This window comes from Megalops cyprinoides, chromosome 20 (assembly GCF_013368585.1).
Source record: "Megalops cyprinoides isolate fMegCyp1 chromosome 20, fMegCyp1.pri, whole genome shotgun sequence".
NCBI lineage: Eukaryota > Metazoa > Chordata > Actinopteri > Elopiformes > Megalopidae > Megalops > Megalops cyprinoides.
The window spans coordinates 26454815-26467160 of NC_050602.1; the positions used below are offsets into that span (position 1 = coordinate 26454815).

Here is a 12346-nt window from a genome sequence, read left to right on the forward strand (position 1 = left end):
GGGCTCAATGGGCCACAGTCACTGTGGCAAGCACGCTGGAATTTAAATGAAACAGAATCATTTTGAAAAATGCAAATAATCTCGACTCCCAGCCTTGGTGACTGCAGCTAATGACCTGATGCAAATGAGGGTGGGACGGATTTAATATAAGCGCATCGTGCAAACACATCAAAAAAGCAGTTTCACTGACACACAAAAAATAACAAATTGGACTGAATGTACACAAAAATAAGAAACTAAATTAGAGTCCAACACGCGCAGTAAGACTGCTTTAGTGCGACCTCTCCTGTGCATAAGAGCATATGGACAACTTTGGCTCTGAATTTTGTAATTACAACAGTTGCATGTCACTTTAGCCAACATATCCATCTCCCTTCTTCTGTGTTCATCTTTGGACAGAGAACTAATCTCGCTAGTTAAGTTGTACAAGGCATCAAAAGCTACGAATCTGTGGTGAATGAGCATCTCTTATGTGCTGAAGGCACACACAGAAAACGCACCCTTTTGGGCATGTTACAGAAACTAAGAGCGATTAGAAGTAAGCAATTTTAGTGGATTCTGAGAGCTGGCTTTTCATCCTTGCTGCATGTCACAGACTTGAGAGGCATTGTTAGTACATGCAAAGTGACATTAACAGAGCCTACCCAAATGAACATCTGTCACCATCACTTTCTCCTGAGCTAGATAATTATGTGTCACGCCTAAAAACCCAACAGCATCCCTGCTCCGACCTCCAGCCAATCAGGGGGTCCCTCCTCTGACCTCCAACCTATCAGGAAAACCCCTGCTATGACCTCCAGCCAATCAGGAGGCCCGGCGGTAGGTAATGTGTAAATGCTGCGTCAGGGGCTGGTCTCCCGTTGCCATGCAGACCGTCTGTTCCAGCCGGCCGTCTGCCCTCAGCTGGAAGACCCTGGAGATCTGAGAGGAGGAGGAGCATGTCAGACCACGCCCACTGGGCATAAGGGAGGCGATGCGATTGGACGGTTACAGCGATCAGCTTTTACCTGCTGCACGTGGGGCTCCCTGGCGAAGGAGGTTCTGGCGAGAGCGTGACTCTGCAGGGTCAGCTGCTGAGCGGTGAGTTCCCCCTCCTCGATCTCCACCAGTCCTGCAAACACACACGTACACGCCTTTACAGGGCAGTCTAGCCACACATCTGTGACCTCAGCACTATGTTTAGCACCTCCGCTTGTTCATGTGTGGATCGTGGTGTCCAGTTTGTGCATCTTACTATTCCTGAAAAGGCCAGGCAGCTGTACATACATACCTGAGTTCTGGGCTATGATGAAAGCCAGCCTGTTGGTACCTGGCTGAATCCGGATGAATCCGCATTCTCTGTGCAACGGCTTTTTACTTTCCGCGTGAAAGGCATTGAACCTGTGATGAGAGAGGTGACATGGTCATGGTTGCGATAAAAACCACAGGGTGTTGTCAATCGTCATTGTAGGACGCATACAGATTTCTCCTATACCCAATATGATAACATTATAAATGAATGGTCGATATGCTTACATAAAGTTGATGACAGGCTGGCCCACGTGGGTGAAATGGAGCGTCTCTGTGTAGCGGAAGGGCGGGATGGTGGGGAAGGAGCCCTCGCCGGGCTCATCTGACTCCCAGGTGCCCAGGAGCCAGTCCAAAGGCAGGACCGCCGGATTCAGCGGGGCTGCTGCGGGTGAACGGAGAGGTCAGGTGAGGACACGCAAACATGGCGCAGCCCGGCTCAATCCTTACAGCCTTCTGTCATTTAAACGCGAGGTACCTCCGTCAGCAAAGCAGATATTGTAATGCCACGTAAACCTCGTACGGTAGTTATTTTCCCGTTAATAATGTGGGAACATTACGCCTTACGATTCTTTTCCCTAATCGTCCTGGACTGCGACCTTTCCATAAACTGTATATCAGACATAGGATGATCGGGTTAATTTTGCCTCAAATTAATATGAAATGAGTCATTCTTGCCGAGACGTGAAATAACCACAATTGTCGTATTTACAGATCTAGCTCGAAAAAGTTTCAGAAATTTCTTTCTGGATCGCTTCCCTGCAAAGTTCAAATGGTCACTACTCCACGGAATGATGATGACTTATATCGATGATGACATATCGAAACATGTACATATGCTGGAAAAATATGCTTTTATTGTAACACGAGGTTACGACAGTAGTCTGCCTAGGAGGTAAAACGCATCAATTAGCTAGCACGCTAGCTACATCTATATAAGAGCGCTTACAAGCCACCGATATATAATTAACACGAGTGTTCGTTACCTGAATCTTGAAAAGGACACGCCATTACGTCAAGATGAATTAAAATAAAATAAATTCTTGTGTTAGACAGATGAGCAATACCAGTTGGTTAAGAAACATAATGCGACAAACCGGTTTTGGAGGACAAATTTATCAGCGCAAGATGACCGAACTCCCATCTTTGCTGCAATGCACGTTGGGAGATGTAGTTACTTAAAAGGGGCTGCAACGATGGAAAAGGTCTAATCGTCTGCATTGACTGTGACACGCTTCTCCATAAATGCCAGTAGGCCTATTGCATAGCGATGACAATGCAACATTTGTATGTATTTAATTACATTTTAGAATGAATGTAGCAAAGTATTTTTATTATTAACTCTGAATTATTCATTAACTGACATATTGGTCAAAATAACTGACCTGTCACGACAAAAAACAAGTGAGAAGCACCATGTAGAGCATGGCATTCAGGGGCCAACAGATATTTAATTAAATTCAATTATCTGATACCCAGGCCCGGCACTATAGGGGTGCTTACAGGTGCACTGCACCCCCAGATGGACCTCAGTGCACCCCCAGTTGTCTCCTTATATCCCAATGTCTACATAGGATTTATGACTTTTTGTGCACCCCATGGATTGTGATTGCACCCCTCTGTATTTTCTTTCTGTATTTCTGACGCCGAGTCTGCTGATACCCCTGTCTGAGCTAGGATTCACACCACAGACCTGCGGCGATCACCAGGAATCTCTTCATCTTCCTCGTGAACAGAAGCGTGCGGAGACAGCGGGCTCTTTTGTGTAACTGCCGCCTGTGGATCAGCTGCTTGGTCCGCAGGTGGCTGGACCGCTCGCGTTTGGTCCCGTTTCGAAACGCACTGCCAGAGCTGCCGAGTGGGTGGGAGACGGAAGCCTTGGCGATAGATTTTTTGGAAGAGGTGCAGCGTTGGTCCCGCTCCGGGCGGGAGAGGGCGCTGTAGGAGTGCAGGGCATCGATGAGGCTGCAGGAGGAGGGGGTAAAGACCTCCCCTCCTCCACCCACAGACCACTCTCCCATTGCCTGGTGTGGCCCACCGTGAGGTGGCTGGGCGCAGGCGAAGCCGTGGCCCAACTGAATGACTTCTGAGGGCTGCTTGCCGTGGTCAGAGACGACCCATGACTTCTTCGCCGCTGCCTCCGTCAGGGGGACCCTGTTATGCGATACGGCCTCCTCCTTCTCCGTCTCCTCCGCTTCACCGGTGCTCAGAGCCTTCTTCCGCAGGCCCCGCCCTGACGCCCTCTCCCTCGGGGTGAAGTCGAAAATGCTGGGCACCGCACTGGACTTCAGCTGCCGCTGCTGGTCCTCGTGCCGCCGCTGGAAGCAGTCTGGGGCGAAGTGCTTGCTGCACAGAAAAGAGTACTTGTTGGGCGTCCAGTTTGCTCGACTCACGGCCTGCTTCCACTTGGCCAGCCGTCCTGCGTTGTTCAAAGGAAACCTGGTGGGACCATGAAAACAAATGATGCCGTTTTCACTTAAACACTGACTAGGAAGATGCCTTATCTGAAACTTCGAGTGATTAAATGTTTAAAATACATGTCAATTTGCCAACATCCTAGGCCTTTATGGAAAGTTTGCTTCTTCAGTCATGAACGCGGGAACTTTAATATTCATTAAATCACATTTCAATCACATTTCTGTCAGCAGTTTTCATTAATTACTTACACACATAAGCTACTAAAATTACAATGCAGTTCACATATCTCATTGTTTTAATGGTGTTTTTTAATTGGATGCTTGCGTTGGTGGGTTAGACTGTATTGCCTCCTTTTAAAGTCAACAGCGCCATCTATTGTTCCAATATCGTCCGCGCATCCTCCGCAGCTGCCGGTGGCTGCAGACCATGTTTCTTGAGAACAGAGTCTTAAGTCTGACGCTAAATTGCTCAGAGGCAGCATTTACCTACATGCATGTAGTTTAAATACAGTACATAATCTCACCGTCATCGGCACAGAAAGCACGACGCGTTCCTCTTTTTCGCGTTGGCACGTGTTCGGAGTCTGCAAACTCATTCTTACCTATGAAACGACACCTCGGCTTTGTCCACTTTGCCTTGCCGGTTTGTGCAGTTTACTGCAGCGCAGGAGATGACCATTTTAAGCTCAGCCAGTAACTTTTAAAAAGCAAATTTGCTAACAGTAACAAAACAAGCGAACTCTTGTTGCCGTACACGAAAATGGCGGAGGACGTGGTGTTTGGCAAGCGTTATCTGGAATTTGTGACGTACAACAAAATGGCGTCCAGGTTTTCTCTTTCTTGGAAATTCGCAGTTTTCATTTTATTTTAGCATTACATTTGCAATGAACAAATCCAACTCCCTTTAATGAGAATTTCATTAATTTTATTGTAATTGATTAAAAAGCCTGTCAGTGTAAAAATATGGACTGATGGCAAGCATGGTTACCATCTTATACCAAAAGCAGGCTGGTAGCTATATGTAAGTAACTAGCGCCTGCTTAGAGCTGGCTAAGTATTTCCTACCATATAGTGCTAGTTATTGGCTATTGGTGGCTGACATTAAGCCGCAAATAGCCACTTCGATGAACAATCCAACACAATCAGGAAATTTAAACACTATGGGATCTTCGGGGCTAATTTTAAACACAGCTATCAAGACTGCAAGACCGGGAGAAATGTAAGCCGGATCCCGGGAGTTGCAGAGGGTATTTAACGAACTGGGTTTTCATGTTTCAGGTTGCTATACACCGATACATTCATGTTAGCGCTGGTATAGAAGGAGACAGTAACTTGCTTCAAAGCTTAAAATACCTATTTGTTTGTTTGTCCCAAGACATTGCAAAACATTTCGCAATACCAGGGAGTAAGCGGCTACAGCAAACAGATTTTTCATCATCATCATCATCATCAAAGATACGGGACCACTGTACAGCCGACTTTCCCAACTTCCTGTTTATCAACGTTCCTATTAAATAATTTTTTCTCTTGCTCGTCGCATTTATTGGCCGAAAGTAAGAGTTCCGCTCAATAAGTTGCAACGATTGGACATGACAAATTTAGTCCCGCCCCCTGGCCATCTGAGCAACCAATCGAAGAAAAAACGCTGTTGCCACTTGTCACATGACGTCTCTGTTGACCCAACAATGTAGGGTGAGTCGCTGACGGAATGGATTCAGGTAAGGTTGCGAGTAAACTAGCCCGCTATAAGAATTATAACTAACGATCATATTTTCTTTAGCTTGTTAGTTAACTAGCAGTGTATTAAAACACCACAAGTTACCTTAGGCGGTGGGTTGCTATAGCTACTTGGATAGCCGTTATTTCGTTCTACTTTTCTGAGTTTAGTGTCAGTCCAATTTACTGTTGTTTTTTAAAGCGATTCCTCAAAGAGCAACGAGCCAACAATCTGTACTGTCACTAAACGTTATTTATATATCTGTGCGGTGCAGTGAAATTTGTGAGGGCGTTCAAATATGTGGGATAATTTTGTGGATACTACTTGAAATAAGCGAGGCTAGCTAACCAATCTTATCCATAACGCACAGTGAAGCTGTGTCAGTGCTCTTGTCTCGAAGTGTCAGTGCGCCGGTCAATAACCGGATCGTAAAAATCATGTCAAGATAAACAACACACCATGTCACGTCTAAAGCCACATGAGTTTAAAGGAAGGCGGAATACCTCAGATTCACTCACCATAATAGAAATTATTTGCCCCAAGTAATGTATTTTGTTCTCATATTGATTAGTAATCCTATAGATGCTGTCTTCCTGTGTATGGCTTTAGTCAGCTGTTTGAGTTTGACTTTAAATAAGTTGAATTTGGACCGTATTTTAGTTTGAAAGTTCGTGCAGAAGATGGATGGAACCGACAAGTAGGTTCAAGACTGGGATTTTAACACCGGATCAATACTGTGTATATGATGCACAAGTTCGGCAGGCTTTTTAGTACGTGGATTGGTTGAAACTCTGAAAGGGAGGACCAAAACAATTCCAGGATCGGCGAATCCCCACAGTGTCTGTAGGCTGGATAGCGATATATGAAAAACAAAATCGCATAAAAGCCCATGCCTGCATGAATAGGAGCTGATGTCTTTCGGGTTTTGCTAAGTAGATTTTTGTCGCAAACTTTTAATATTACCCCCTCGTTCGAATTCCTCTAACCATAGCCAGCAAGGTTGGTTGTCATCTACCCCACTGTAACGTGGCGTTTGGGTTGATTTCGACCTAAGGATTTTGGAAGTCATACAAAACTGTTAGTAGATCTCTAACAGCAGATGACACGGTGGTTAAATACTGGACTTTTGTATTCGGCCAGTCCTTACGTTTTTCTTTATATCGAATGAGCAGTAGAGTATAAAGCACATTTTATATTTATTTGAATTCGATACAGTGTGTTTTTTGATCTTCTCCTCACCCTGTCTATCAATCATCCATCAATAAAGGTTTGTATGTTGCAGCGCATTTTCACGGTAGAAATTGTCTGAACACACAGTACAGTGCTTTTCCCAAGGGAGTCTTAAAACCAGATAAGGGCAAACGGGGAATTAAAAGTGTAAAATTATTCGCTGATCCTGAGAAAAGGGCAGCCGAGAGACTCCTGGGAAAAAGTGGAGATGTTAACTTGATATTTTAATATTGTCACTCTAATTTTCCAGCCAGCCTCACTTACGACACTTTGCGATTTGGAGAGATCGAAGAGTTCCCGGACACTCCGGAGCCAGTGTGGATATTGGGAAGGGAATTCAGCGCACTCACAGGTACTCCTATGTATGGGAAAATGAGATTAACAGCAGTGTCAGAGTTGTGGAATAGGCCGAATTAAGTCGTGATTTTGCGTATAGTGTCGAGGTGTAATGCAAAATTAGAGTGATGAAGAATCCACAAGATTCTCGGTTTTTCTCGAATGTAGACTATCAAAGATGTATAGAATTTGAATGGATTTGCTATGTTTGTTAATTATGTTGCACCAGTATTAAGGAGCTATACAAGTTCCCCTCCATTTTATCTCTAAAGCAAAAGATGTGTGTTGGGAGGTTATCATGCTCCCAGATTTGTGGATTTATTTTTCACAGCATGCATGTCTGCATGTGTTAAAATCCTGCTAATCACCACCTACCTGCTTTGTACTAAAGCATGTTTTTGATTTTTAACATTGTAGAAAAGGATGAGATTCTCTCACATGTTTCTTCACGCCTGTGGTTCACTTACAGAAAACATTTTCAGCCAATCGGTGAGTGGCTTTACATCTTGTCCCTACAGTGATGGACTAAAAAAAATATCCAAGTGCATATCTAGCACTGCCTTAGAGTGTGGTAACATCTTTTCATAAAATAAACATGAATTATCTGCAAGGTCAATAAAGATAATGCATGTACATAGATAGCTCTGAAATTAACTGTTAACAATTAATAGTTCTTTGTCTCATTTTAGGAAGGTCAATGAAATTTTCTGTGTTTTATCCAACACAGAGCCTGTGAAAGTTTAATATACCCTGTGGATTTTCCACTCCCTGCAGGAGGTACGGGCCCCTCATCTGACACAGGCTGGGGCTGCATGCTTCGATGTGGGCAGATGATCTTAGCCGAGGCCCTGGTCTGCAGGCATCTAGGCCGAGGTGTGTTTACTAAACAGATGAAATGTCCCGTTTAACAGCTCCATGATTGTTTTCCTGCACAGCAGTGTGAATGTTGTAGTTCTGTAACTTCAGTTGTTTACTTTACAGCGGATCATGTAGCTCGGCTCTTATCCTTGAGAGATGATGTTCAGTCATGATCAGTTCAAAGTGGTAGTAGTATTGTGTATGAATCTGTATCTGTTTGCCCGTATTCCGTTTAGAGAAACAGGTTCAGCAGAGTTTCTGCACAGGCTGTTGAAGGTGTTTTGGTTAGACGCTTGGCTGCAGTTTGCCGGGGGCAGCACACTGGAGCAGTCGCTGTGTGTTTTGTAGGCTGGAGGTGGGTGAAGGGCCAGAAACAGGGAGAAGAGTACCTCAGCATTCTCAGTGCTTTCATCGACAAGGAGGACAGCTGCTACTCCATACATCAGATAGGTACAATCAAGCTGACATTAATTTCACATAACCAGAATCCTCACACATATTTCCTCATATGATGTGTTGTTCACGGTGCTCGACAGTGTGAGGATCTTCCTGCTGTTTTTAATAACCTCAGTGCTGTAGTGGTGCAGTGGGTAACTGTGTTCTGTGCCGTTTCTACGCCCTCGTGCTTCACTGCAGCCCAGGTGGGAGTTGGAGAGGGCAAGGGCATCGGCCAGTGGTACGGACCCAACACCGTGGCTCAGGTTCTCAAGTAAGTGCCTCCTCTGAAACCTCTGCTTGTTATGGTGCATTCCCGCTCAAAGGCGACCATGCTGAAACACTGCATCAGAGACCCAGTTAAAACATTTTTCCATCGCAAACGGGCAGCTTCTCCCACGTGTCTGGCGTGAGATACAGCAGTGGCTCCTTCTCCCCTTTCCCCTCAGCATCACAGACGTTCAGTGAGATGGTCAGGGAGCCGTTTAGACTGTGACCCGTGCTTCCGTCTCTCCCCCAGGAAGCTGTCCGTGCGTGACTCATGGAGCCGGCTGGCCGTGCATGTTGCCATGGACAACACCGTGGTGATCGAGGAGATCAGTGAGTGCAGGAGGCGTTCCTCCATCACCCAGCCTGTGACGTTGCAGAGATTTACGCTAAACTTGAGTCCTCTCCGTAATGACCTGCACAAATCTCAGCATTTAGAGGGATTACTAAGAAAGTTGGAAGTATAATAAAATGAAGTACAATTTACAGTGCCATTATAATGCCTCAGGTAGGGCTTCATTGGGATCATCAATCAAGGAAGTGAATTAAACTGGTCACATATTAAGAAATGAAACTGACCTCTGCTAATGTTTTAACGGTCATTACTCAAAGTCTGCCATCTTGCCACCTGCTTCACTTAAACATCCGGGTCCCAGGGATTATCAAAATGGATGACAAATCCACTGAGTGTGTATCTGTTTTTTTTCTGCAATCCAATGCTCTATACCACATCTCTTACCCAGTTATTGTATGTTGGAAGGGCAGCTGTCTTCCAGTGCAATAAAATCAGATGGTAGATGGGAAGTTGAAGTTGCTGTGCTTTTCCAACAGTAATACTGAAGCAGTAGAGAATTTTAGTGGGGGTTAGAGGCATTTGAGGCATGTCCTGGGTGTATCTGTCAGAACGCAGGCCGTAACAGCGCTGTCCCCTGTCCTGTGTCAGAGCGCCTCTGCATGCCCTGGCTGGAGGGGGTGGGAGAGGGGCAGCGGGTGCCGAACGGCTGCTCGGAGGGGGCCCGCGCCCTGGGAGGGGAGGAGACGCCTCTCTGGAGGCCCCTGGTGCTGCTCATCCCACTGCGGCTCGGCCTGACCGACATCAACGAGGCCTACATTGAGACACTGAAGGTGGAGCAGAGTGCCTCACACACACAAATACACACACACAGAAACCACACACACAAATACACACACACACAGAAACCACACACACAAATACACACACACACAGAAACCACACACACAAATACACACTCACAGAAACCACACACACAAATACACACACACACAGAAACCACACACACTCAAACTACTACACTCAAACACTACACACACACACACACACACACACACACACACACACACACGGTTTCATAAACCAGGATCCACTAGCACACACAGCTTTACTCCTATACACTTTCATGTGATATTAAACTCAGCTCAGTTGGACCAGTACACGTTCGAGTTAAACGGACAAATTACATACGTATGACTTTGGCAAGACTGAGGTCTGGGAGTAACGCACATTAGGCCTATTTAATAAGAACAGATAATATAATTATCTTAAGTGGAATCCATTTGAACGTGACATTGTTCTGTAGAGTGTAAATTTCCTTTCCTCTGACCCCAGAGCTGCTTCATGCTGCCTCAGTCCCTGGGAGTGATCGGAGGGAAGCCCAACAGCGCACACTTCTTCATCGGCTTTGTGGGTAAGTGCTACTAATGGCAAAGCTGACGCCTGACCAGTGAAGAGCATGGCTCCCTTCAGACTTGCTGTTCTAAAAACTCAGATGTCAGACTTTTATGTCACTCTGCTTGCGACAGGTTACCCTTGTTGTTATAATTCTGCGTAAGTACACAGGTGTGATGTCGTTTGTTGTTGTTTACACACACATGTGGGACACTTCAGGACGGAGGTCCATTGACACTGATATCACATATGGGCCATTTTCAAAAAAGCTGAACACGAGAATATTGTCATAAAAAAATCAGATCAGAGCAACAATTCAGAGTATAGCATTAAAGCCTGCAGACTGAACGTGGCCTGTGTGAACGAGGTGGGCGTGTCTCTCCTTCCCCCTCCTCTCCAGGACAGGAGTTAATTTACCTGGACCCGCACACCACCCAGCCGGCCGTGGAGCCCTGCGAGGGGGGGCCGGTCCCTGACGACAGCTTCCACTGCCAGCACCCCCCCTGCCGCATGCACATCAGCGAGCTGGACCCCTCCATCGCAGTGGTACGGTTCACAGCGCAGGGAACCCTCCCTAGCCTCCCAAAAACAAGGCAGTGCCCTGCGCACAGAATCAGAACGACAGATCATTTTTAACCGTCATTTTCAAGGATCACACCGAAAGCACAGATGTGTAAACTGATTTAAGCCTCTGCAGTGAGCTCTGACAGTTTGCGTGATAGAATTTCTCCGTTTCTGCTGCTCGTCAGGGCTTCTTCTGCCAGACGGAGGAGGATTTTGATGACTGGTGCGTTCGCATCAGAAAGGTGGGTAACGGTAGACAGACAAAGTCACAGCATGACACAGCAATACTATTAAGAATTAATAGTTAATAATACTGCTTAAATGATTCACCTTTGAGACCTACCTGTGCAAAATATATTAGTACTTTGCAGAATCAGTCACTGAAAACAATCAAAATGTGTCAGACACATGTGATGTTAACTGTGTATCTGTAACAATATCATTTGTAAAGGCTGATTTATCCTTCATGCAGTCAGTGCGGCTGTAAATGTGGTAGGAATGAAATGATGTAATTGTGCCCGTAACGGCCGTTCACATAGAGGTTCATGCTGTCTCGCACCTCCAGGATTTTGTAACAGGTGGTCTCACTACAGGCCACTGTGCTCCTGCTTGTCTGAAGCCATGTGTGTGAGCGCTAACGTGCTAACGTGTCTCCCTGCAGATGAGCTTCAGCAGAGACAGGCTGTCCATGTTCGAGCTGGTGGACACGCAGCCGGTCCACTACGCCTGCTCCGATGTGCTCAACCTCACCCCTGGTCAGTGGCAGACCCGCGTACACCTCCTGCATGTCCCTCACTGGGCTGGGGGGGCCTGCCTGCCCATGACAAACCAATCACACTCTTCCGTTTTAAGACCCAGAGGTCCCTTACACTTCATGTATTGAGTGGCTAACATCTTGAGTGTCACCTGGCAACTATCTGTTAAGAGTGTCCACCCTCTTCCCCCCCTCCAATCAAACTAGTGGTTTTTAAATGTCACACACAGGAAATCCTGGCCACTCCTATTGTGGGAAGGCTGTTTAATTTGCCCTCCGTTTCTCCTGCCCCCAGACCTCTCGGACTCAGACCGGCCGGAACGCTGCTTCGACTCTGAGGATGAGGAGTTTGAGATCCTGTCTCTGTGAGGGAGGAGCCGGGTCTGTCACGCGGTACAGTCCAGCGCAGCACAATTGAGGAACACACAGCACGTTTCCTAACCAGATACGCACTCCGACACTAAGACAGTCTCATCCAGCCAGCCGACACGGGGAGGAACTCACATAGGTTTTGTTGTTTGTTTTTATTGTTTTGTTAATCATTTGTACAGTAAGCATTTTTTATTTTATACATATTATATTAAAAAAAAACAAACAGGCAAAAACAAGACCTCGGTCATGTTGGTGTTAACACAATGGCACTGTGTCCAAAGAATAAATCCTGGTGCAAATGTAGTGTCCTGCTCACACTGCATTCTGGCCCTGAGCCAGGCAGTGAGTGTGTTCACAGGGCTCATGGCATCGTTATTCTGCACAGACTCATGGTAGGATCCAACTCATCGACCCAATAAAGC

At 46.1% G+C, this 12346-nt stretch overlaps 2 protein-coding genes across 3 annotated transcripts; one reads left to right on the forward strand and one right to left on the reverse strand.

The window, feature by feature from the left end:
- Positions 1-595: 595 nt before the first annotated feature.
- thap4 (THAP domain containing 4) lies at positions 596-2424 on the reverse strand. 2 transcript variants are annotated; one of them, XM_036554690.1, is made up of 5 exons: positions 2274-2424; positions 1516-1669; positions 1271-1380; positions 1008-1111; positions 596-921 (listed from the first exon to the last, which is right to left on the reverse strand). In XM_036554690.1, exons 1-5 carry the CDS (start codon positions 2296-2298, stop codon positions 805-807), a joined length of 510 nt encoding a protein of 169 aa, XP_036410583.1. In that variant the 5' UTR covers positions 2299-2424; the 3' UTR covers positions 596-804. The 2 variants fall into 2 exon arrangements, with proteins under 2 accessions (XP_036410583.1, XP_036410582.1); XM_036554689.1 differs by having other exon boundaries at positions 1516-1672.
- Positions 2425-5367: 2943 nt separating this feature from the next.
- LOC118795352 (cysteine protease ATG4B-like) lies at positions 5368-12065 on the forward strand. Its single transcript, XM_036553780.1, has 13 exons — positions 5368-5422; positions 6902-7003; positions 7405-7476; positions 7762-7860; positions 8194-8295; positions 8482-8554; positions 8801-8880; positions 9491-9672; positions 10175-10253; positions 10635-10780; positions 10984-11040; positions 11460-11553; positions 11848-12065. The coding sequence occupies exons 1-13, from the start codon at positions 5413-5415 to the stop codon at positions 11919-11921; spliced, it is 1170 nt and encodes a 389-aa protein (XP_036409673.1). The 5' UTR covers positions 5368-5412; the 3' UTR covers positions 11922-12065.
- The last annotated feature ends 281 nt before the right edge of the window (positions 12066-12346 follow it).